The 26,274-nt window shown below is 37.8% G+C and overlaps 1 protein-coding gene across 11 annotated transcripts in view; it reads left to right on the forward strand.

The window, feature by feature from the left end:
* ENAH (ENAH actin regulator) overlaps positions 1–26,274 on the forward strand; it is a 152,977-nt gene that overhangs the window by 107,259 nt on the left and 19,444 nt on the right. For 2 of the 11 annotated variants that reach the window (XM_060091363.1, XM_060091365.1), the window contains exons 4-8: positions 844–900; positions 5,758–5,842; positions 21,693–21,997; positions 23,192–23,974; positions 25,951–26,255. In XM_060091363.1, the coding sequence (XP_059947346.1) occupies positions 844–900; positions 5,758–5,842; positions 21,693–21,997; positions 23,192–23,974; positions 25,951–26,255 (1,535 nt within the window). The remainder of the gene's footprint in view (positions 1–843; positions 901–5,757; positions 5,843–21,692; positions 21,998–23,191; positions 23,975–25,950; positions 26,256–26,274) is intronic. The other 9 variants (XM_060091367.1, XM_060091370.1, XM_060091364.1 and 6 more) reach the window with 5 other exon arrangements.

Consider the following 26,274-nt stretch of genomic DNA (forward strand, 5'->3'; position numbering starts at 1 on the left):
AGTGTCACCTTGCTTTTGTAAAAGCCTTTCCCCTTTTCATAAATTATCATCTCCTTCTCATTGAATTTTTTCACTTAAAGAGAATTTACCTCATTAATACTTAAGGTAAATTTTAGTATAGGCAACCTAAATATTAAATGGCTTTTTGAGGTGGCCACGCATTTTTTAACAAGATTTTGTCAAATTCGTATGCATATATACATATTGAAGAAAAAAGGAAAATAAAATGTGGCTTGATAAAACAATGAATAGTTTTGCTGTTTTTCAAAGATGAAAAATGAAGATATTCTTATTTGACATCAATGAATATATAACACTTTAATTGCTGGAGCCTGTGTAAAATGGCTTTGGTCTTCAACTAGTAGAGATGAGTTCATCTCATGTTAAGCTTATCTTAAGCATTTCCCTTAAATTTTTTTCAGCTGCAAATTCTTTTAAATGAGCAATACTAAAAGAGGGTAGCTATCATGGAATTAACTAATGGCCATAGATCTGACTTCCTGTATCTCAGGTCCACTTACTTTTTAAGATAATTGTAAAATGCAAATCGATTGCATTCTCTGATTGTATAACTCAGGAAATAATTAAGCTATAAGTGCATCATTTGGTCTGTGGCTTATTATAGGGTTTTTTCCACAAATAAGATTACACATAAAAATTTTTAACAAGTTAATGTTAAAGAGGATACGTTTTTATTAAATTACAGAGTATCCAGAATGAGGATCTAGCTAGGACGTATGTGTAATACTTTTGAACCTTTCAAAGCACCTTTTAGTTTATGTGAAGTTCTTCAGATGGCCCCGTTGTCCTTTGAAGCTTCTAACACCAAGGTGTCTGTTGCAGCCCAGAGCAAAGTTACTGCTACCCAGGACAGCACTAATTTGCGATGTATTTTCTGTGGTAAGCAACATTATGTTTACATTACTTTTTCAAGCTGTGGTACATACTCCTTGCGCATTTCCATAACTTTTGTTTCCTTAGGCCATGGTCTGGTTTGTGGTATTTGGGATACACAGCAAGCTACTGTTTTATGTTGTGATATTTGTTGTGGTTCATGTAGGTGATTTGGTCAGCTTTTGAGTTGGCTTCTTAGAAAGGATTTAGTTAGAATTAGGATCTCAGAACTAATTCTTGTTCACTTCTTCCAACACGAATGAGAGGGGTTTTTGTTTGTTTGTTCGTTTTTGTTTTTAACTATTTTGTTTGAGAGCAGTCTTTTAAATTAGAATTTAAGGGGAAAAGTTATATTCATCTTAATATGATTTGGGGAATATAAATGTGATTTATTGGAAGGGAGCTTTTGCTTAACTTGAATTAATTTTCAGGTGTACATGTTGTAAGGTAGATGTGAGCTCTTATTAATAGGTTGATTTCTGATTGACAGCCTCCTTTATTCAGTAGGTTAGATATCTGTGGCTTAGGAGTGAATTTAGGCTTATTAGAGTGTTTTCTTTCACTCTCACGCTCATATACACACGTGTGCACATATATGTGTTGTCTGCATGGACAAACCGGTTATGTCACTTAACCATTCCACATTACAGTTAATCAGGTATATGCATTATATGCATATCCTTCTCCTTACACTAGGATGTATCTATATGTGTACACATATACACAACACACACACGTCTGAATTCTTTTTATTCTCATTTGATCCTAAACCTTTCTGATTTGAAAACCCAAGTTCAAAAAGTGACTTTTAAATCTTAGACCCGTTTTTTTTTTTTTTTAACTCGTATATACGTTTTTGACTACTGTATACCTTGGCTGGCCAGATTATTTTATGAGAGATAAAATGATATATACTACTAAAATTTTATATAAACAATTCAGCTGTGTATATGTACTTTATCCATGTGAATCAGAGTTTTTGATATGATCCTTCAGTATTACTTATATTGTTTCTTGCCCTATAAAGAGAATTGCTTTAAGATTGATATACTTGCTGGTTTAGGCAAAGAAGCATGTGTTATAAATTTCCAAAAATGAAAATTCTAATGCATTTCTTAATCACCTGAGGTTTTATTTTACGATCTCTCCAGGTGACAGTTACAGCAGTGAGCCTGTTGTGCGGCTCCTTATAAACTCTCCACTCCTTCTCAGGTTCCTTAATTAATCATTACAGATTAAGTGATTAATTAGTAACTTCTAGTTCTCATTTTTCTGCCTCCTCCTGGGGGTTCTTCCAGGCGGTCTTTTGAACTAGCCATGGGTGATTGTTTGTGTTTGTGTTATCAGGACTCTTTTTAGCTCTTTTTGAAAACCTACTTGATGTTCTATACTTCGCTACTTAATATGTGTAGTTCACATGCAGAATAATAGAGTTTACCCAACTGCAGAGAAAAGATTGATTTGGCCTTCATAAAGGTGAACTTTTTAAGTTGTAAAATAATGTGTTAAAAAGCAGTTTCCCCCAGTAGTATGTTTAATTGGTTTAACTGTGTACAAACAATATAATTACCACATTGCTAAGTTTAAACTTGATTGTATTGTGTATAATAACACCTATTTGTCTTTTAGTCCTGTGTTTTAAATAGTCTGTGGCTAAGTGTGAAACTAGGTCTGTGAAAATTAAAATGTGACAATAAGTGAAATACGCTTTAGCCAAAACTCAGTATTGAAGTCAAGACTGAAATGCCATTCATTCTTGGTTTAGAGAGACATTCTATTCTGATTTCCATCATTTATAAGATACCATATCAGTGACATGGACACATTTTCTTTATTAGAAACATGTGATTTACATACTTTGCTATATGAATTCTAGCCAGGACAAATTAAGACCAACCATTGTCTTTGGCTGTGGTAACAGAACAGAGAAAACTAACCCTCACGTAGCTACTGTTCTTTATGATACAATAGTAGGAACAAAGCAGGTTCACTTGTCCCTTCTCCTTTTTCCCCCAAAAGAGCTGTTAACCACCCTGTGATGCTCATAAAATATTGTTACTTAGCCACTGGTTAGGAAAGTACCTTTTTTGCATTCTGTGAGAACACAAATACTCATGTAGGCATATGACCTATGTGAAGTAACTAATAGTTATATTCCAGAAAATACAGTGGCAGCTGACAGCCTTGCCTAATCTTAATTGCTGCTTCATGTTGTGTGTGGTGCCTTTGGTATAATTTAACAATTGTGTAACCCAGTAGAATGTTTGACAAGAATGAAGAATATAATTGAGTACCTGAAGTTCATAATTTACCTAAGACTCTTTTATTTAATGCTCACAGTATATTTATATTATTTCTTAAATGCACATGAATTTCAATGTGCTTGTTATTGTTAGTTGACAATATTGATGAAGAAGAAACAAACGAAATAACCAGGTTAAATATGGATGTGAGAAAATGCCAGGGGGAAGACATCCTCTCTTCTGCCCCCCAGTTAAAGAAGGTGTTTGGGAAGACAAATAACCCACTATCACCAAGAACCATGTAGAAAAGAATTTTAAGAGTTGTTCAGTTGTTCTTGGATTCCTCCCCTTTTAAAAGGATCTTCCTTGTAGTAAACTATTTTTATAATTAATAATATCAGCCAGAAAATATTGCCCACATTTTTAAAACCTCCTTTTAAAACCAGCTTGCTGAGTAAACTTTTAAATTAAAAAAACAATCCAAAATAGTTTTTATAAATTGCTCAAAGAAACCTTTCTCACATTCAGACATTTTTGTGAGTTGTATCAAACTTCGGACAGTTTAATTTAAAAAAAAACCTTTAAATAAAATCAGTAGGATTGAGTTGAAATTTTGACATCTTTCTCTTGAATTTATGTATTTGAGTTAAAACTTACATCAAGAGATTTTAATTGGTGAATCTAATCTATTAATATTATTGTTGAGCTACAGTGCCTGATGTAGATGTGGATTAGTAGGATCGGATTCTTTGCGACTGATGCCAAACAAATCTACCTACTGACATTCACTGCTTAATTATTTGAGTTGCATGAAGTTTTAACTTAAATACACAAACATTGTTTTTAAAACTAGTTAAACCATGGTGGTCTTGTGAGTTGCCCATGCTGAATGCTCACATTTAACATTTTTGGATAAATATAACTTTGGAAAATACTCCCCCAAATTGTTTATATTTTCTCACACTTACCCTCCCACCTTGTATCTCCCCCTCCTCTGCCAGAAGAGACGAGTAAGTACTAAACATTAGGGTATGGCTTAATATGACAGTCTATTTTTATATCATTATGTTAATATCCGAAAGAAGGAAAGAATTCCAGTCTGTCTCCTAGACACATTACATATTTTCATTTATGCAAACATTTAAGTACATTTTTAATTTTAAAAGCTTTATTTTATTTTATTTTTTTTTGCTGTTACTGATTACATGGGATTAATATATTTTTATATTTCCTCTATGTGGCTCTTAAAATAGCAGACTCTTTTAGGAAATCTAATGAAATATCACTGCAGTTGTCATCTAATTTGTCTTTAGAGGACAAATTAAATGATTAATCTAAAAACATGTGTAAAGAGATGAGGAGAAAAATTAGTAGGTAAGTTCAGATCAAATTATTTGTTTTTCTGCACTTGGGATATAAAAGTACTGTATTATATTCTAATGGGCCTTATCCTTCTCTTTGTGAAATCTTCTCCACTAGTATAAAATAGATACTTTGTGCTTTTAACTCACAGATTACAAGAGTGTGCTTTAGCACATAGAAGCATTTATTTATTAACTGTTTTTTATACTAGTGGTCTACGAAACACTTTCAAACTATCTGTTAGGGGCCTTTGCTGGCACACTAGAATTCACAAATACGTGCAGCATATCATTACTCATATATTTCTCTCCAAGAGTGGAAGATAACTACTGTTTCTTTATTCTCTTGTTTACTGGATTAGATTTCAAGATTGTTCTATTGTAACCATAGGCATTGTATATTAGGTCCAGTCTTTTATTTATCTCATTTTATGACACATAATTTTTATATCCAGTGACATTAAAATGTCCCATTATTTAGTGGCCTTCTTTATGAGATGCTAAAAATGGGTCTGCATTTTTATATGATGTGGGAATGAATGGTCATTAGTTTCTCATGACAGAACCATGTTGGTTTGAATGCCAGGTTTTTTTTGTTTTGTTTTGTTTTTACCCCAAATGAAAAGTTATTATGATTACCTGTGTTACATTAAAAATTCAGAGAAGTAGGTTAATTATATATGGAAGTTTAGCAAATGTTTGTTTTCACCAGTGCTGGAAATGCCAGGCCATTAAATAAGAATGGCAACTTAAAGTGGGCAAATTTGATAAATGCATTAGCATGCATCAGTCTAGTAATAAGGTTCTCATGCTCTCTCTCTCCTGTTTTTCATTTCCAGTGTTCTATTTAGGTGAGTTTTTGAATTCTGATTTTTCATTTAAGTTCTCCCTCTCCACTTCATGAATAAGTACCCCAAAGAGAATGTCTCATTGTCTTAGAAACGTCAAGCTTAGGTGCCTATTAAGATGCTCATTGAACACTTGTTTTACTCAAGCTCTTCATATATAAATGTTTATTTTTCTTTTATCGTTGATGTTTTCCATTTGTTTCAAGTAAGCCTTCTGGAGATAATGACAGTATTATGTTGCAGTCTTTCATTTGCTGTGTGTTATATGAAGCTTATATTTTATTTTGCTAAACAAAAAGAAGATACATTTGTAAATATGTTATGGTTTTATGTTATTCTCATGATTTTATCTCCTCTATCCAGTGCAATATAAAGATAATGTTCATCTATAATGTTTCCCTCCCTTTTTAGGGCCGACATTGCCTAGACAAAATTCACAACTCCCTGCCCAAGTTCAGAATGGCCCATCACAAGAAGAATTGGAAATTCAAAGAAGGTAAATTCACAAGTTATTTGCACCTTTTCTTTCTACTACAGAAGACCAATCTGTGAACATCTGATATTGAAAGTAGATGATGTCTCATCAGCCATTTGGAAGTCTGAACTTCTATTGTTATATTAAGTTTTAGAATCACTGTTAATAATCAAGCAGGTTCTTAATAGGCTGGACAAAAGATGTTATAAAATTTCATATATGCTTTTTTGGTAAAAATCATACTCAGGAATTTAAAATATTTTAAATACTCTTTACAGCATATAAAATGTCTTTATACTTCAAGCAGTCTTATTTTTATAGCAGTTATAAATTAATCTGTGATCATTATGCCTGTCATATGACTGGGAAGTTGAAATAGTGTTGGCTGTTTGTATAAGGCATTGAATATTGAACAGGAATAGTAATGGAATACAGAATCATTCTGTTTATGATTCAACTGTGATTGAATGAAATCAATAATGTCTTCATTATCTCAATGCAGTTTAGAAATACATTTGAAATTATAATACAGCCTCATTTAGGGGTAGTTTTTTCTGAATTAACCCAGAGTCTCTAAATTAGAGGCTACTTTACAACAAAATAGTTTTGTAAAATTCAGTCACATTCAGTAACTAAAATTGAGCTAGTCAAACCAGGTGCCCCATTTTAAACAAATTAAAACTTTTTAGAGATGTTGATACTGCTTTTTGTTACTAGGAGGGCACCCCTGTTTTGTTCTGGGGAATTGATAACCATCTTATAGATGGGATTTTCCAATTGAGAGGCATTTGCTCCATGGCAAGCCAGCAATTTTTCTTGTCACTTTTGACTTGGACCTCATATTTGAAATGTTCTTCATATTCTTTATGTTGTCTTAATATATGTGCCACGTTTCCCTGACAGACCGTCAGAGGCATCTTTGGCTGTGGTTCTGTGTTGTTGCTTTATGTGTAACTCCTTAGCTCTTGAGGAACACCCTCCAGGATCTCTTAAAGTGAACTTCGTTTCTGCCACAGTCTATATATTTCGTTAGATCACTCTGGAACTAGCCTCCAAATTTGGTGAAACTTTTTCTGCTCTTTAGAGTGATGCTGTAACAGATATAAATAGAATTAAGTTTCTGTAGAAATAAGGGAAGTTTAAGGAATATAATCATGTATTTGAGTTCCATATTGAAAGTTTTAAACATACTAGAATACTTCCAAGAGTTAGAAATTGTATGTTGTCACTCACACACCAAACGGAAAAGTAATTAATAAAAAATGATCATAGTTTTATTGAGAGTAACACATTCGTAGAAAACTAGGAAGAACCAGGAGAAAATCCTGAACATAATAGATCATCTCCAGTACTACAGGGTAGGCAAGCAAGTAATCCCAGACACAGCTGCTGGAGTCCAGGACGGCACAGAACACAAACAGAAGTCTTCTGCTGGTACTGCTGCCTTGTCAAGGGTCACAGGTGGGTCATCTGCTTCACAGAGGGTTGTCAAGAACTTGCAGCAGGCAGTTTTAGTTGAAAACGAGTACTGAGTGAATGTTTAGTAATTGTTATGAGAACGCCATGCCCTCATGTATATCCTTTCTCATTTCAAAGCGTTCATCTGGACTTGAGGTTTTTCTCTTTGTATGTAAGTAGATACTTAAGGGTTTGAGAATTGAAGGTGTTTATATTACTTATTTGTTTAGTTGAAGGCTTTAACTCAGTCATTTTGAAGAGTGGAATCCGAATTTCTGAAAAATTGGTATGAACTTTAAATTATTTTCTGTCCATAGTCATGCACAGACTCTTCTTTCTTCTTCTACTTGACACCAACCAATTTCCTTCTCTCTCATTATTAATTTCATCTCTATTCCTTTTCTTTACTCTTCGCCCCATTTCCTTTTTTTATGTTTTTTTGTTGTTGTTTTATGGGGGGTTTTTGGCTGCATTAGGTCTTCGTTGCTGCGTGCGGGCTTTCTCTAGTTGTGTCGAATGGGGGCTCCTCTTCGTTGCGGTGTGCGGGCTTCTCATTGTGGTGGCTTCTCTTGTTGCAGAGCACGGGCTCTAGGCACGTGGGTTTCGGTAGTTGTGGCATGCGGGCTCAGCAGTTGTGGCTCGTGGGCTCTAGAGCGCAGGCTCAGTAGTTGTGGCACATGGGCTTAGTTGCTTCACAGCATGTGGGATCTTCCCAGACCAGGGCTCGAACCCATGTCCCCTGTGGCAGGGGGATTCTTAACCACTGTGCCACCAGGGAAGTCCCACCCCTTTTCCATTTTAATCTCATGAAATCTGCTTTGTGTTCACAAATCTACTGGATGTGCTGCTTCCATCATTGACTTATTCTAGTTTAAATGTCTTCTCTTGGTCTACATATTCCACTTCTCTCTCTTCCTTTTGATGCTTTAGAGTATCTTTTTTGCTAACTCTTCTCCTTTTCTGTACCTCTTCCTTTTCTTATATAAGGCTTTACACTTAGCTATCTCTTTTTTATTTCTGCACACAGTATAACCTTTGAAAAGTTGATGATTTGGTTGGATCTTATAGTTTTCTTTTAACTTCTGTGCCGATGGCTTCAAAATCTACAGCTCCTAATTATCCAATGGAGAGCCAGACCCATATTTCCAGATAAATGGAGTAGTGTCATGGGTCCTTTTGAGAATTTGATAGAAGTAGTGAACTACTGCCCTCTTCCATCCAGTCCTCCCACCCCACCCAACCTAACCCTTCAGATATGTGCATGTGATTTTGCACATGTGCATGCATGTGTGCCCTTACAGGGTCCAGAGGATCACAGACCCCCTTAATTCCAACAGTGGATCCTCAATGAGAATTCCTATTTTAGAGCTCATCCATTTGGGTATCCTACTGATGCCTCAGTTTAAACCCTTATGATTTCATTTTTAATGTACATTCCTTCTCTCTAATATTTCTCCCAAAATTTCAGCTTAGAAAGTCTATAATTATCTTCATTCACAATATCTATTCAAGTACATTTTGTTATTTCTTTCTCTAAAAGCCTGTTGGATTTACTCTCCTGACATTCTCATTACTAATAGCTTTCTCCAGTATTTATTCTCTTGTATACTGCTATAGTTTTCTGACTTCCTAGTTTTTCTGTCTTTAAGCTAGATCCCTTTCACTTATTCCTACTTTATTACTGCCAGATTATTTTTTCTTAAACTTTTTTGCACAAACAGTGCAGGAGGGTCTAAAAGGGGGGGAGGGTGATCTGCTGCACACTTGTGCCCTCCCCTCATATTAATCATGAGACTTAATCACTTTTAACCATTTCTACTTTTAGTACTTTTGATGAGTTCTCCTATAGTAATATATAATGTGTTTATATTTCTGTTTCTTTTTTTTTTTTTTTTTTTTTTTTTTTTGCGGTATGCGGGCCTCTCACTGTTGTGGCCTCCCCCGTTGCGGAGCACAGGCTCCGGACGCGCAGGCTCAGCGGCCATGGCTCACGGGCCCAGCCGCTCCGCGGCATATGGGATCCTCCCAGACCGGGGCACGAACCCGTATCCCCTGCATCGGCAGGCGGACTCTCAACCACTTGCGCCACCAGGGAGGCCCTATATTTCTGTTTCTTGATTAGTCACATTACAGATAGTACCTATTGACTCTACACTATGAAAAAATGAAGAATTCTTCACTTCCCCTGCCAATCATGAGTAGTTATTATTTTTAGTTCTTCTAACCTTAGTATCTCTTAACTCTTCACTCTGTAAGAGGAATGCAGTAGTTCTGCACATCTCCCTATCCCTTTTCTTCCATTCTACCACCTAGTTTTGATAGACACATCATTTTTTTAATTTAATTTTTTTATTTTTTATTTTCATGGTTTATACATTTGCAGTCTTTCTATTACTGTCATTAAATCTTTGTCTTTATGTTAGTAGATGATCTTTTTTCCCCCTTCCTAGAATCCTTTTAAACCTGCTTACTAACCATGGTAGTCTGAGTTTTCACAAAGATGTGATATGTTTTTGGTTTTGGGGTCCCCCCCGTTTATTAAACTTAGTACTTAATGGACTGTTTCCATTTGAAGACTTATTCACAACTCCTAGATTTCTTTTTTTAATTTTATTTCTTTAGCCATTTCCTTCTCTGTTTCTTCTGTTCTCTTTTTGGGGAGCTCCTACTGATCAAATGCTGGACCTCCTGGGTTATTTCCTTATGATGCTTATCTTTTCTCATTTTCTGCCTCTGTTTCTGTGTTCTGTATTCTTTTTTTTTTTTTTTTTGCATTACGCGGGCCTCTCACTGCCACGCCTCTCCCGTTGCGGAGCACAGGCTCCGGACGCGCAGGCTCAGCGGCCATGGCTCATGGGCCCAGCTGCTCCACGGCACGCGCGATCCTCCCAGACCGGGGCACAAACCCGTGTCCCCTGCATCGGCAGGCGGACTCCCAACCACTGCGCCACCAGGGAAGCCCCTGTGTTCTGTATTCTTGATGATATTTTTAACCATATGTTCTAGACCAGCGTTACCTAGTAGAAATATAAACTACATATTTAATTAACATTTTTCTAGTAGCCATACTAGCAAAAGTAAAAAGAAACAGGTGAAATTAATTTTAGTAACATAAAATATGTTGTTAAATAAAATATTTAACCCATTATAACGGAAATATTATCATTTCAAAAAGAAATAAGTATAGAAATGAAGATATTTTACATTCTGTTTGTCATACTGAGTCTTCCAAGTTCAGTATGTATTTCTTACACTTACAACACGTTTCTGTTCAGGCTGCCCACAGTATGAGTGCTCGAGAGCCACATATGGCTCATGGCCACCTAATTGGACAGCACAGTAGTTGATCTCCTAAAATTTAATTTTATTCTCCAAGAGCCTTTTGCGGGGCAGAGGCGGGGGGAGCGATTATTCCTTTTTCAAAACAGCCTGTTCTAAATTCATGATTGTATCTTAAGTCCCTCTTGTTTCTCATCCTTCGTTTGAATTATCTCCTTCCTATAGAGTAGTATTGTTTGCCTTATTGGTTTTACCCAAATATCTAGTAATCTTTGGTGGTCTCTTTATTTCTAAAAAAAGAATTAGGCTGAATGACGTCAGTACTTGGCTTGGCTTTCCTCTTCCATTATGAGGTTTGGGTGTCTGTGGACAGCATTCTTCCCTGACCGAGGGCTGCCAAGGGGGTCTGTGCAAGTGGCCAAGCAGACAGACGGACAGGCTCTCCTTTGGGGTACAAGAGTGGGGAGCAGACAGGCCTCAGCCCCTCAAAGCTGAGCCACCTCTAGTTCTACCAGACACCCTGGCTCATCTGAGGCAGCTTGTTCACTTTGTTTAGAGGACAGTCTTCTGTGATAAATGCCATTCAAGTAGAGATGCTGACTACTAGGCAGTTGGATGTACTAGTACATAGGAACTGGGAGAGAATTCTAGACATGTAACTCCTCCCTAACCCTTTTTGTCTTCCAGAAATTTGATGATACATTTGGTCTACTAAAGACCACTCAGCTCAATTGTCTACTTTGTAGTGGGTTTATTTATACACATTTTTGTTATTTTTCTGGAATTCCAGTAGAATCTTGGAGCGGGGGAAGACAGTTTGACTGCTCAAATGTACCGACTTGAGTAAGAAGAGTCCAGGAGCTCATGTCACTTCCCTGCTCCCAGTACGGGTGGCCAGCTCTCCTCGCATCCAGTTTAACTCTTTGGCCTGACACTTAAGAGCCCACCCCATGTATCTCTTTCCTCCCTTATGACTGTCTGTACACCATACTCGGTTTCTCCCTCTGTGCTTCTCTGTAGCATTTACCTCTCTGTCCTGCCCTTCTCGTCCTTTCTGTCTTGTCCTTTTCTGTAGACTGTTTTCCAGGCATATTAATGGTTTTCGTTTCTGAACTCCTGTAACTTAACCACACGCTCTTTTATTGTTTACTTTACATATGAGTCCTATCTCCACAGTGAACATTGTAGGCTACTTGAGAGTAGGGACCTGAATAAAGTTTTGAGTAAAAAGCCAAGAAGTTCAGTGGTACTGAATTCATTTATATGTAGGTGTTGGGGCATAACAGGCAGACAATATGAGTTCATGAGGTTGTTGGGACCATTAAATAAGATAATACACACTCTTTTCATGCTGCCTGGGCTTTTCTGTCTGTGCTGTTTGGGAGACAGTGGGAGCCGTTCCTGAGGAGATGCTCTTTGAGCTATGCCTTGAAGGGGAAGTGAACTAGAAGTTTCCAATCATAGAATGGAAAAGCATTCTAGGCGGTAAGAGTCTATGTGTAAGAGCCAAGGGAGTGCACACCACCTGTGTGACGTGAGTACTGCCCCTCTCCCCCCGCTCCAGGACTGATGGTGCTCTTAAATTAGTACGTAAAGGGCCTTTATGCCATGCTAAGACATTGCTTTTTAATATTCTTTCCCTGTTTGTCATATAATAAAAAGGCATCTTGCTTTGTCAAACTTTAGTATTTTCAAGTTATAAGAAAAGTATATGCCATTTTCTTTTGACCTACATGCCAAACAATCTGTTTTTGCTTATGGTTGAAAGATACTTGGGAAAAGGTACTACAAAACCCAAAAATATCTGCTAAATTTTATATAGACAGTGCTGGTCTTCACTTTATCTCAGCCAGCAGCTGTGCATGGCTGGATCTCGTTTTGTAGATTAAAAAACACAGTGACAGAGGGATGTACAGCACACTCTAGTGAGATGTTTGGTTCCCAACAGAAATTATATTTTCAAATTTTATTTTGGGTAGTTAAAATAAAATAAATTTTCTTGTGCTTGATTTTATTTTCGGAGGCATGATAAAATACCCTTGGGACAAGTTTTATTTCATAAGTTAAAAAAGTAACTTTATCCTGTTACTTTGGCTATTTAACTGGATCTTTCTACGCCATTAACTGGAAAATGTAGTAGAAGAGAATATTAATTTGCATCATAACATTCACCTGCAATTTTAGTAGTTACATTTTCAGTATCAAGTTCATATTATAATAAACATTACATTTCTGTTACTACTCTTAGGTAAGCTGTTAGTGGGTATCAGTAATTGATTTTTGAAGACTGGTAAATGGTTCGTATTTGCTGAGCTAATAATAATGGATGGGGTAGGAGGAAAATGACGTGAGTAGTATGCTTCTTGGGTATATGTGTGCATGTGTATGTGTGGTGTGCATAACAAACTTGATAGGGTTTTTTTTGCTCAGAACCATAAATTATAAATGGATTATTTTAATCAATAGCTAAAAATTCTTATTCTTCAAGTTATTTTTCTTGGCTTCTGACTGTTACAAAAAGGAAATGAATTGCTTAAAGAAAAGTTTAACAACATATTTAGAATCTGGTTTTGTTTGGGACTGTCCATTGCACTTTGAGGAACATCAGTTGCCCTTTAGGGACATCAGTTGTCCAATGTGAAGACAAGAAATGGCCGTCTACTTGCTGGTTTCTAAAATTTTGTTGATGAGTGGTGTTACAGATTGAACAGTGTCTCCCAAGAAAGATACTTGAAGAAGTCCTGGGACTTCCCTGGTGGTCCAGTGGTTAAGACTCCACACTCCCATTGCAGGGGGCATGGGTTTGATCCCTGGTCGGAGAACTAAGGTCCCGCATGCCGCATGGCACGGCCAAAGGAGAAAAAGAAAAGAAAAGAAAGATATATTCTAATCTCCACTACCTCAAAATGTAACCTTTTGGAAATAGAGTTGTTAGTTAAGATGAGGTCATACTGGAGTGAGACGGACCCCTTTATCCAACACGACTGATGTCCTTGTAAGAAGAGGAGAAAGTTACAGAAGCAAGATGGCCATGTGAAGACACAGAGACACAGAGAGAACACCATGTAAAGATGGAGGCAGAGATTATAGTGATGCTTCTACAAACCAAGGAATACCAAGAATTACCAGCCTTCTTGAGAAGGAAGACCAAGGCATGGAACAGATTCTTCCTTAGAGCCCTTAGAAGGAACCAACACTGCCAACACCTTGATTTCAGATTTGTCACCTCCCATACTGAGAGAATAAATTTCCATTGTTTTAAGCCACCTAGTGTATGGTTCTTTATTATGGCAACCACAAAAACTAATACAGGTGGTAACTAGCTTAGTAGACCAGCAAAAGCTAAACTAAGCCAGGACAGAGAAGAGAAGGGTTGAGTTGCTGTGGTGCCTCTCAGTGGCAAGCCGTTTCATCACGCTACACGTAGGAGGGTTAGGTAAGTCTTTATAAGGAGGGTTTAGCTACCCAGATTTTCCCCACAACACCCAAACAGGAGACTAGAGATTTATTATCTTCTAGAGATGCTCTAGACCAGTGCTGTTCAATGGAAATATAATGCAAACTACATGTCATTTTAAAGTCTTCTAGTGACCATTTTTGAAAATTTTAAAGAAACCAGTGAGATTAATTTTATTAGTATATTTAACCCTATACATCTAAAATATTATTTCAATAGGTAATTGATACAAAATTTTAGAGATGTTTTACACTCTTTTTTTTCATACTAGGTATGAAAAATCTGGTATGTGTTCCAAAATCTGGTATGTGTTTTTATATTAAAAGCATATCCCAATTCAAACTAGGAGCATTTGAAGTGCTCAATTTGCAACATACAGCTAATACCTACCGTTTTGGACAGCATTGCAGTGTAGGCTAGGAGTTGGCAAACTAGCTCACTGGCCAAGTCCAGCCCTTTAGGCTGTTTTTGCATAGCTGAGAGCTAAGGAGGGCTTGTACATTTTTGCAGAGTTGTTTTTTTAAAAAGAAAGAAAAAAGAATATGGACAGAGATACTCTCTGGCCCTTTTCAGCAGGTTTGCTGACTCCTGGTAAAGCCTGAGGTATAGGAGGCACAGTTGTGAAGGTGTGGGTGAGAGGCCATACTGAAGAGAGATGAGTGAAAGTCAGCCAACTTGGTCTCTTTCCTTTGCTCAGCTCCCAGTCATTGGCAGCCAGACCTGTAGAACTCAGGTAAGGAACTTGAAGAGTCCTCCTCCGGAAACTTGGCTCGGCCAAGAGAAAAGACAAAGATATTGACACCCAAGGTCCCTCCCAATTGAAGCTCATTTATTTAAGGGCTTCTGATCAGCTTCAGTACCACTTATAAACATGAATGGACAACCAAGGATCATCATACCTTTAAGGACAGCTTTTATAACATGAAGACAGATCAAAACAAACAGAAAAAATTGAAATTGGAGGAAACACGTCATAACAGGGAACAGAAGAAAACCTAAAAAATACTATAAATGAGCTTCAGAGAACTAAGAATATATTTTATTCGTAAAACAAATGTTTGTAGTTATTTAAAAAGAATCAAAGTGTAAGAAAATGTACTTAGAATTTTTTTAAAAGCATTAATTTTAATGCTAGGAGGTTTGAGAAATAAGGTTGAGGAAATTGCCCTGAAAATAGCTGTAAAAGATAGAGATAGTATATGAGAAAAAAAATAAAAGAAGATCAGATTAGGAGGTCCAACATCTAAATATTAGGAATTTTAGGGGGACAAAACAAAAATGTGAGGAAATGGAATCTGCAAATAAATAAGATAAGAAAATTTCCTGGAACTCAGTGACTTGATTGTGGTCAGAGGTGCCGACTTTTTCTGAAAAGGGCCAGAGGGTAAAGGTCTTAGACTTTGTGGGCCACGAGGTCTTGTGACATTTGTTCAGCTCTTCCTTTGTAGCTTTGCCACAGACAATGCGGAAATGATGGGTGTGGCCAGATTTGGGCCATGGACTATAGTTTGCCAGGTCCCCTGGTCCAGATTGAAAAGATTCACCAAGTGTTCAGCCCAATAAGTAGGAAAACATAAAAAGATCTACCACCAAGGCATATCACTGGAATTTTAGAATATTAGAATAGAAGATTTTAAAAGTGGGGGGAGCTTCAAATTCCTGAGAAGTTACTTCCAATCTAAAATTTCCTCCTCTGCACAGTTTCCTAGGAAGCTACGGGAAGATGTATTCTATTAAAATGAGAGAGTAGGGCCTCCCTGGTGGCGCAAGTGGTTAAGAGTCCGCCTGCCGATGCAGGGGATACGGGTTCGTGCCCCGGTCTGGGAGGATCCCATATGCCGCGGAGCGACTGGGCCCGTGAGCCATGGCCGCTGGGCCTGCGCATCCGGAGCCTGTGCTCCGCAACGGGAGAGGCCACAACAGTGAGAGGCCCACATACCGCAAAAAGAAAAAAAAAAAAATGAGAGAGTAAACCAAGAATGATGATACCATGGGAGGAGCCAGGAAACAAGGAATCCAGTGTAGGAAAGAGATAAGGGAATTCCCAGCTTGACTAAGGCGAAAGCAAAACCTAGGGACCCAGCAGGTCTGAAAGTTATAGAAGGGGAATAATAATCCCAGCACCGAAGCGGGGTGTTGGAGCGTTGAAAGTGTGTAACCCTACAGTTAACCTTCAGAGGCAGGATGGACCAAAAGTTTCTGGGGGGAAAGAAAAACAATAAGCAAACAAAAAATAGATCACCTGATATACTTGACCCTATTGAGAGGGTTTACAGTTCTGATGGAGAGTTAGGGGTCGGTACAGAGAAAAAGAATCGAATGTAAAAGGTAGCCATTTGTAACACCAGGGTTAAGAAAGGGATTGTCCTGGAAAGTAAATATTGTCAGCCATGAGTAAGTTAGATGGATGCTGATGTATCCAAAGTACTATCGTGATTTTATTGGGAGAAAGAAGAAGGAAAGATTTTAGGGTGTTAGAGGGTGTAGGAATTAAATCATTTGTGTAGTATGAAGTCAGTAGATAACTTCTGAATCTGAAAGACTAAGAAGTATTAGTTCTAAACAGATTAATGTATTTAGTTAGAAATGTGAGATAAGTATCAAAGTGTTGAAAGTAGTTGCTTCTGGGGAGAGAAATCAGAAGTGGTAAGGGTTGAGAAGAGGATTAGTGTTTTGTTATAAATTTTGTAACACTCTTTGACCTTTTAAACTATACGTATTTTACAAGTTTAATTTTTAAATTTTAATGAGGATAAAATTGAGTTGATAAAACAAATGTTTACTTTAAATGTTAAATCTTACTAGTCCAATACTTTTACTATAGTAACACGATGATAGTGTAGTTTAGTTTTCTATTCATATGTTGTGTAGCATTTGTTAATATCAGTTTTTGGTTCTTACTCATATCATTAATTTGGCTTCCTTGGCTGACTGATGAAAAAACATATTCTAAGAAACATGAGTCAGTCCTGTGTCGGTCTCAACATGGAACTTAATGTAGTTAATATCTATAAATAGTTTGCAAATCACCACTATTGCCTGAAAGTTATAAAAGGGGAATAATAACCCCAGCACAGAAGCATTGAGTTGGAACAATGAGAATGTACAGCCCTCCGATTAGCCTTCAGAGGCAGGATGGACCAAGAGTTGACCGCCTTCTCTTGTAAGTATTGTCTCTTGTCTCAGGAGCTTTGTAATATTAAAACTTAATTATCTTGTTTAGTTTTATCCATTTTTCATTTGTTTACTGATAGAGAAGTGAAATGCCCACATTTTATTTATGCAGTTTTATTTTCTGACAGACGTCGGTAGCATTAGTGTTACTAGATGTTATCAGCCCGGAACATTTTTCCTAATCTGCCCTCCTACTTCATTATGTCAAATGTAAATCACTCTTCATTTACCTAACACTATTTTTTTGTTATACATAAGGCTGAATGAAATGTGTTTCAAATTTTTGTTATACAGGTTTTGCTTGCTTTAAGAAAAGTAAGTCTTTGAATTAAGATAAACTAAATGTGTGTTCAAATATATAAAAAAGCTATTAATCTCATGGATGGCTGGTGCTTCGTGCGTCTCTTTGCATTTGGGGGATAGCTCTTTTGGGTGAGAAATTCAATAGGTATTTTGGTGGTGGGAAGAATTTTTCCTGATATTTTTTAAATGCTCTTGGTTGCTATGATATTAGTCATTTGCACTATATTGTTTTCTGAAAAAATATATTTTCTCAGAAGGTTTCAAATTATTGTAAAATGCATATCCTAACTTAAAAGAAAAATTAGTCTTCCAGAATTTTTCCATAATTCAGAATTAGGGCCCTTGTACTTTGAAAAAATCTTCAGATGAAAACAGTCATTTGTAGACATAACTCTAGGAAGAATAGTCATGTGCATTTCCAGTATGTGAGTTGGCAGTGGTGTTCTAAGAAAAGCAGAATTTATACATTTGGAAACTGTCCCCCTAAGAAGATATACAGATGTCTTGCTTTAGAAGTCAAAACATGAAAGTCAGAAGATTTATATATACCATCCAATTTAGGTGGAATTATTCATTCCGCTAAAGATTTGTAAGCCTGAGATTTTTCTGTTTGACACACAACGTTGGGAAATATGTTTAGATGTGCTTCTTTTCAGTAAACAGGCTAAAAATTATATAGAGACTTTGAACAGTTTCCTTTCTTGCATCTTTCTTACTTTCAAATCAAGAAAATACACAGTCATCAGACTCTTCTACAGCTGTATGAACTGCCTACTTCAATCATCTATCAATGAACTTGGGAGATCTCTCTGGCACTGTGCTCTTTCCCTACATCAGTAGATACTCTTTTATTTATAGACTGAAAACCCAGAATATTATGACGTATGGAACAATCTAGGACACCCTAGTTGTAAATGCTGTTATTTAATAATTCTTTCAGATTCACTTTACTCGTACCTGGCCTTCTACTTGTGCTTTAAGCTTACTTTTTGTGTTAAAAGCATTATATGGTGTAGAGAAGCAGCCATTAACTTGGGGGTAAAAAAACTAAGAACTTGGACAAGAAATGAGATGTAGTCTTAGAGTACTGTGTGGTTCAGCTGGGAACAGTGTTTAAATTATCATATTAATAATGTAAACTCTGAATATTGATTTAACCAGAAATCAGTATTCTCCCATGACTATATTGGGAAAAGCCTGTGTGTGGTGAGGGAGTTATAAGAGATATCTTAAAAGCCAGTAGACATGTATAAAGTTAAAATAATCAGAAGAATTGACATATCTAAAGAAACAGCCAAAAGAATTGGTAGTAATTATCTCTGATATGTTGGAAACTGGGGTGGGAGGGTTGGAACAATGAGCTGCTATTTTTTTCTTACAAACTTAAAAACTATGTGCTTGTATTATTTTGATAAAATAAAATGAAAGAGGTGGCACAGGAAGGTAACAGGACCTAATAAATTGGATTTTTTAATCATAGATCTTGGTGCAGCTACATTAAAAGTTAAATACTTTCCCTTAGCTTCTGTTTTCAAATATATTCTAATTAGAATAATATGGGTATATCTTTTGTCTTCTGGACCCAAGAGATTGCTTAGAGTATTATTACATTTCACGTGCTCTTATTTTTTGATGCATGGTGTGTATTTCAAATGTAATATAAGCCCTAGCTGAGTTTATTCATTAGATGCAGGTTATTCAATAATAATAACTTCATCTAACTTATTATTAAAAACATTCTTCTGAATATACCTAATTTCTTGCCCTCATCCCTACAGTGATATTGTTATCCCTCAGAAACTTTGACCCCTAATTTATCAAGTGATAAAATGAAGTCAGTACTGTACCGTAAAAATCAGATTTTATTATTTAGTTGTCAGTGCTTTAAGCAACTGTTGGGTTGGCCAAGACGTTCATTTGGGTTTTTCGGTAACATCTTACAGAAAAAGCCGAGCGGACTTTGTCGCCAGCCCATAATCAACACTACCATAGGTGTCTTCTGTTTTCCTCTTGCACCGATGAAGTACAGTGATCTGTCCAGAGAGAAGCTTTGTGTTGTTGTCCCAGGAGTGGGATTGGGCTTCTCCTTTGTTTTATAGTCAGTTCAGGAACCATGAAGGGGAGGGATTTCTGGAAAGGTCTTACTGGCTTATTGGTAGTGTTGGCAGGAGCAAAGGGCAGCATGCGCATCCTGTCATGAAGCTCAGCCTGCACTCACAATCCAGCCAGTTTATTAGCCAGTCCAGGGAAAGTCTCAGTTTGAAACCACCAAATAAATATTACGATAGCTCCCATTTATTGAGTTCTTATGCTTCAGGTACTTAGTAAAGAGCTGTCGCGGTATTATCTCATTTAATCTTCCCCACAATGCTGTGAAATACTTTATGCGTAAGATGAGTGTAACTTTTTTAAAATCTTAGGGCGAGTTAATTTTTTTTAATTAATTAATTAATTTATTGGCTGCATTGGGTCTTTGTTGCTGTGCGCGGGCTTTCTCTAGTTGCATTGAGCGGGGGCTACTCTTCGTTGCGGTGCGCTGGCCTCTCATTGCAGTGGCTTCTCTTGTTGTGGAGCACAGGCTCTAGGCGTGCGCGCCTCAGCAGTTGTGGCACGCAGGCTCTAAAGCACAGGCTCAGTAGTTGTGGCACACGGGCTTTGTTGCTCCGCGGCATGTGGGATCTTCCCGGATGTAGGTCACTACTTCACATGTCAAGCCCAAGATGAGTTTCCTATGAACTAAGGATTTTATTGTAAAACTAAAAGTATGAAAAGAAAGTGTTAATAATTATATAATCTTGCTGTGGGACAGGACTGCCTAAGAAGGATATCAAAAGCAGATCACATAAAGGAATAATATTACTAGATTTTCTATGTAAAATTAAAAGCCATATTACAAAACAAAACTTTAAAAATCAAAGACATAAAAAAAAAGTGATAAAAGTTAGTGCATATGACTAACGTGTGACAAAGGGTTATTATCTTTAATATAGAAAAGAACTCTTTCAAATGAATATGGAATATTAACTATCCCCAGAGAAAACTGGTCAAAGAACATGTGCAGTTAATACTAACACAAAAATCAGTAAGCAGATTGCAAAGTACTTAACCTCAGAAGTAATCAAATAAATGAAAATTGTTATATGAGATCAGTCATATTAGCAAAGATTAAAAGCAATGATGGTGTTCAGTATTAGTGAGGGGAAAGGAAGGTGGGCGTTCTCATATACTGTTGGGCTTCTGTTCCTGAAGACAGTTTGGAACCGTGTGTCCAAAATCTTGATATTTGTATCTTTTCATTTAGCAAATCTGTGCCTCTGGTGATGATCCTTAAGAAGCAGGTAGAAAACGGTTCAAAGATACATGAAGATAAATGTTTATTGTAGTATCAGTAATAGTATTAGGCAAACTTATATAGTACCATAGGAGACTGCTTAAACTATGGACACGTAAACAATGGAATACTACTCAGTCGTGAAAAGTAAAGGTGCAAAACTGTACTTAGTGCCTTAGAATACCTTTTATAATAAATTAAGTGGGAGAGAAGAAAACAGATTTCAGAGTGGTAGGGACATATTCTAATTTATTTGGTTTTTAAGGTTTATATGCATATTTTTACATGAGGAAAAGTCTGGAAGTATGAATGCCAAAATGTTAATTATACTGACCTCTGGATGTGAGACTTAATATGATTTAAAGTTTATTTCTTCTTAAGTCTGTTTTTTTTTCCCATTCACCAAACATTTATTGAGCTAGTGCTGTGACTAGCCATTGCATTTTCTAAAATGATAAAATATAATTTATACAGTAAAAATTTGATGTTTTAGGGAGGTAGTTACAATTTAGAGATATTTCCATTAAATGATTGAAATAATGTCTTGGTCATTAAAGTGGTATGTTCAGTTATTCATTTATTTGCAGCACTTTATTCATGAAAACTACAGAATAAAATGAGACATTAGTGTAATGTGCTGAAGCAGCCCAAAATGATCCTAATAAGAGAAATTATTTTCATTCGTATGAAACATAAGCCATCTCTGTCTAACGTAGTCTTTCTTCACGTGGAAAGAGAGATGTTGATTGCATGGTCTACACTGCTTTGTATTTAAACCAGAAATAAGGTTCTCATAGGTTCACTGTGAAAAGAATGGGTTTTTAATGGTGAGTAGCCACAGTTGCATATTTTTAATTTCTTAATTTCAGGCAACTACAAGAACAGCAACGACAAAAGGAGCTGGAGCGGGAAAGGCTGGAGAGAGAAAGAATGGAAAGGGAGAGATTGGAGAGGGAGAGGTTAGAAAGGGAAAGGCTGGAGAGGGAGCGACTAGAACAGGAGCAGCTGGAGAGAGAGAGACAAGAAAGGGAACGTCAGGATCGTCTGGAGCGAGAGAGACAAGAGCGGGAGAGGCTGGAGAGACTGGACCGGGAAAGGCAAGAACGAGAGCGGCAAGAGCAGCTAGAAAGGGAGCAGCTGGAATGGGAGCGAGAGCGAAGAATGGCAAACACCGGTAAGAAGTTTCCCGATTGTTCCGTGTTCCTGATGTCTGAGCTTGGATGGCAGTGGCATTTTGTGTATTCGTGTATTGGAATATTTCACATTTGAGGTGCTTGGGATTAAGCAATACGATTTGAAGTTAGAACAAATATGTGGCTATTGCTGCTTTAACATTTTCTTTTTTTTATTTCTATTGCTTTTATTGCTTGGAGACTTAAAGAAAGCTCCAGGAAATTTTTATTCTGGCATTCTAATTCTTGGAACTCCCTATAAATTGGCTATAAAGTGTAAGTGTGTTTTTATGGGAAATTTTTATATTAGATGTATTCCAAATACATTTCCCTTCTGAGAGTGCTTAAATTGTCTTGAATACCGTAGCATTCCAGAAATTTGTTTGATTGTATTCTAAAGTTTTTGAAGGAGGCATTAAAAACAGTAGGTTAAAAAGTATCCTCTCTAGAGCTGACTAGTAATTTAAATATATGCAAGTATTGTGAAAAATTAGTAAAAGTTACTAAGTCTGATGGAATTTTATTGAAAGACATAAGGGTTAAGATAATTTGAGGTATTTTGACATTTCATTAATATTAACATTTATTATAGGATTTAAGAATTATTATTTTATTCCATATGGCCTATATCTAAAGTTTCAATGTGGGTTGATTAAATACTCTTTGATTGGTTTGTTGTTTGAGTTCATTCATTTGCTTTTGATTGCCTAATTGTTTTCTGGAGTTATAGCCAACAAAACAAAACTTTTCCACAAATAAGCATTGAATTTGGGGGTTTCTAGCCCTTTATGATAAACTTTTTGCTAGTTTCTCTCTTTATTATTTAAAAAAAAACAACTAAGCTTACTCTTCTTTGTGGTCTTATTCATGTAATGTTAATGTCCTTTTAGTGGACGAAATAATGAAAATTAAGACTATGATATTTTTCTTGTAAAGAATAAGCTAATCAGTTTAATTTATCAGTCAACTTGTTAGAGTAAAAGAAAACTTGTCCTCTTTTGGATCTCAAAATGTATTTATAAGTTAAGACATGTTGGGGTGAAATTAGTTATTTGCCCATGTGCTTATTCTCTGGTACTAACTGTAGTCTACATTTGTACATTTTGTCTGAATGCTGGTTTTGTGGCTTTACTAGCTCCCTTTTTCTCTCTCCTTTTTTATCCTGTCTTTCGCCGCTGCTTTCCACCTCTGTCCAGCTCCATCCTCCGACAGCTCCCTGTATCATGCTCCACTTCCTGAGTATGCCAGTTGCCAGCCTCCTTCAGCACCTCCTCCATCATATGCTAAAGTCATCTCAGCTCCAGTGTCAGAGGCCACTCCTGATTACGCTGTAGTGACCGCTTTGCCACCCACTTCCACACCCCCTACACCACCACTTCGACACCCCGCGACACGTTTTGCAACATCTCTAGGTTCAGCCTTCCACCCTGTTCTTCCCCATTATGCTACAGTTCCTCGTCCTCTGAACAAAAACTCTCGACCTTCTTCTCCTGTGAACACACCCTCTCCTCAACCTCCAGCTGCGAAGCCCTGTGCCTGGTCTACTTCCAGTTTCTCGCCCCTCCCTCCGTCTCCTCCAGTAATGATTAGCAGCCCCCCAGGCAGAGCTACTGGTCCAAGGCCTGTCCTCCCCGGTTGTGTTTCTTCTCCTGTGCCCCAGAGGCCTCCGTCACCGGCGGCCCCCAGCGGGCTGCTCGACTCTGTCCCGTGTCCAGTGTCTCCACCGCCTACCTCGGGGCCAGCCGCGCTGCCACCGCCTTCCCTCGCACCACTCTCACACTGTGGATCTCAAGCCTCTCCTCCTCCAAGCACCCCTGTTGCCTCAACTCCCTCATCCAAGCCTAGTGTTCTCCCTTCTCCCTCTGCAGCTGCCCCTGCCTCTGTGGAGACTCCTCTAACCTCTGTGCTGGGAGACTCCTCTGCTTCTGAGCCAGGCTTGCAGGCAGCCTCTCAGCCGGCCGAGACTCCAGCCCAGCAGGGTAAGCCTTCCGTTTTTGCGACTAACAGCTAATCACTTGGAAATGCTACACATCCACAGCTTTAATTGCCTAGAAGAATGGGGAGGATGGTTTTTGAAAAAAGGCGAAGGTGGGTTCTTTTCTGTTGGATTAATTGCATTTGGAGGATCAGTATGAGGGATTTCCATATTGAACTAGATGTGGATATCTTCTGCAGTGTCATAGTCAGAAGTGTTATTCAGTATTTAAGGGCCTCTGTATGTTTCTTTTCATTTTCACTAGGAAAACATGACTTGGTACATTAATCCACACAATAAATATATTGATATAATCAAACTTGTCTTCCTTTAATTTCTGGGAAACATAGAGATTATATTTAGTGCCCAACTGTAGTCGTTAGATGTGTCATCCAGGAGTCTCCTCTGGGACAGTTCTGATCTTGGACCCTATTTCGTTTTGGCCTCTCCTGTACGTATTGGGCTTCTCATATCAGACTTCCAGGGATGGGTGCCAACCTAAGCCCTGGGGAGCAGCCCAACTTTGCACAAAGGGTGGAGAGGATGGCAGGCTTGATATGTGCCCCAAAGGGTTCCATGGTCCAAAATTCCAAGAAGTAGCAGGCTGAAGGGATAGTTGGGAGAGGATAGCTCCTCTACAGTTATCCCCCCACTCCCCATGCCTGAACTTTGCTGTCACAGTGACAGGGGAGGGGGGATGTAATCTAAGTATGGATTATTTGTAAGCAGAGAAGGACCTGGTTCTATAAGTAAATAAGAATATGCTTAACCTGCTCCCTTTTAAAGTAGGATTTAGGGAGGATTACAGGAAGGAATATGACAACAAATTTGTATTTACAAAGGAACGGTGTTATAGTCTGGATTTAAAACATTTATTTAAAAACAAATCTTAGTTCTTAAGGGCTTGTTATTGCTGTGTGTATATTTTTCATGTTGACTTACTGAATTTGCTTAAAGGTCGAGTCACAACTCTAGTAGGTGCAGTTCAGTATCATTGTGAAAGTGATTCTGGAACAAGAGAGACACAGTTAGCCTGACAGAGTCCAAAGGCCCACCTCCTGTATCCTCAGAGCTCTGATGACCCCTCATGCAGCCCATCACTATATTCTTCCAGCAATTTATGATTCCAGCTTGTGTAACTGTTCAAAGTTAGCAGTTTCAAAAAACTTACCACCCAGTTTGCAAATACCATTTTATTTGTCCTAAAATACCCCTTTAAGCCTTAAGGAAGGGGGAGGACCTACAGGGTCAGTCTCCTGGTTCCTGTTCTTGTCCACTCCTTTGTAATTTTACAAGATCTGGACATTTCTCTCTTAACCCCTGTCTTCTGTACTTCCAATTCTATGTCTCTTAATTATTTCTGATAGTTGTTTTGAGGTTTTACTTTGTTCTAGTAGATTCCTTTACTTCAATGATTCTCCATTCTCTTTATACATTGCTTTTAAATGTGGAATATTTTTGAGATATTGAAGCCTGGGACCCACCCTTCTTTCATGTTCTCAGTTCAGCCACTTTGGAAAGCAAGTAACTATATGCTTTCACTGTTGCAGACTTTATCGTCTCAGCCCTTACGGTTTACCCAGATTGTTTTGGTCCGTCGTTTTGAACAGCACTAACTGCCATCCTGTACGTTCATTCGTCTTTTCAGGGATGCGGCCTCTGTCCCACATTTTATAAGCATTTATTTTGTTTATTTACCAAATGCCCGTGAGCAAAGGAAAAAAAAAAAACTAATTTAGACGATCTGTTGCAAAGTTCTATGAATGAAGCTCTAACAGTAAAGGGAGTAGTTATACACTTTGGCCGTAATTGTTAGTATTTTTTTAATACTGATTTGGACTTTCAATGTTATGATAAATTGAACTCATTAATTTGTACTAAATGTTCAAGTTCATTGAGCATGTCATTCTACATGCTTTTCCTCCTGAGATAGTGTCACTTAGCTCTGTTGTTGACGGTCTTAACATTTCTTTCTCTCAGGCATTGTCTTGGGACCACCTGCACCTCCACCCCCTCCTCCACTCCCGCCAGGTCCTGCCCAGGCATCAGCCGGACTTCCTCCTCCCCCAGGACCCCCTCCACCCCCTCCACTCCCGTCCTCAGGGCCCCCGCCTCCGCCTCCTCCGCCGCCTCTTCCTAATCAAGTACCCCCTCCTCCCCCCCCACCTCCTGCTCCTCCCCTCCCTGCATCTGGATTCTTTTCGGGATCCACGTCTGAAGACAATCGCCCTTTAACTGGACTTGCAGCTGCAATTGCTGGAGCAAAACTTCGAAAAGTGTCACGGGTAAATGCATCTCCTCATT

The sequence above is a fragment of the Mesoplodon densirostris genome, chromosome 2 (genome assembly GCF_025265405.1).
Source record: "Mesoplodon densirostris isolate mMesDen1 chromosome 2, mMesDen1 primary haplotype, whole genome shotgun sequence".
Lineage (NCBI taxonomy): Eukaryota > Metazoa > Chordata > Mammalia > Artiodactyla > Ziphiidae > Mesoplodon > Mesoplodon densirostris.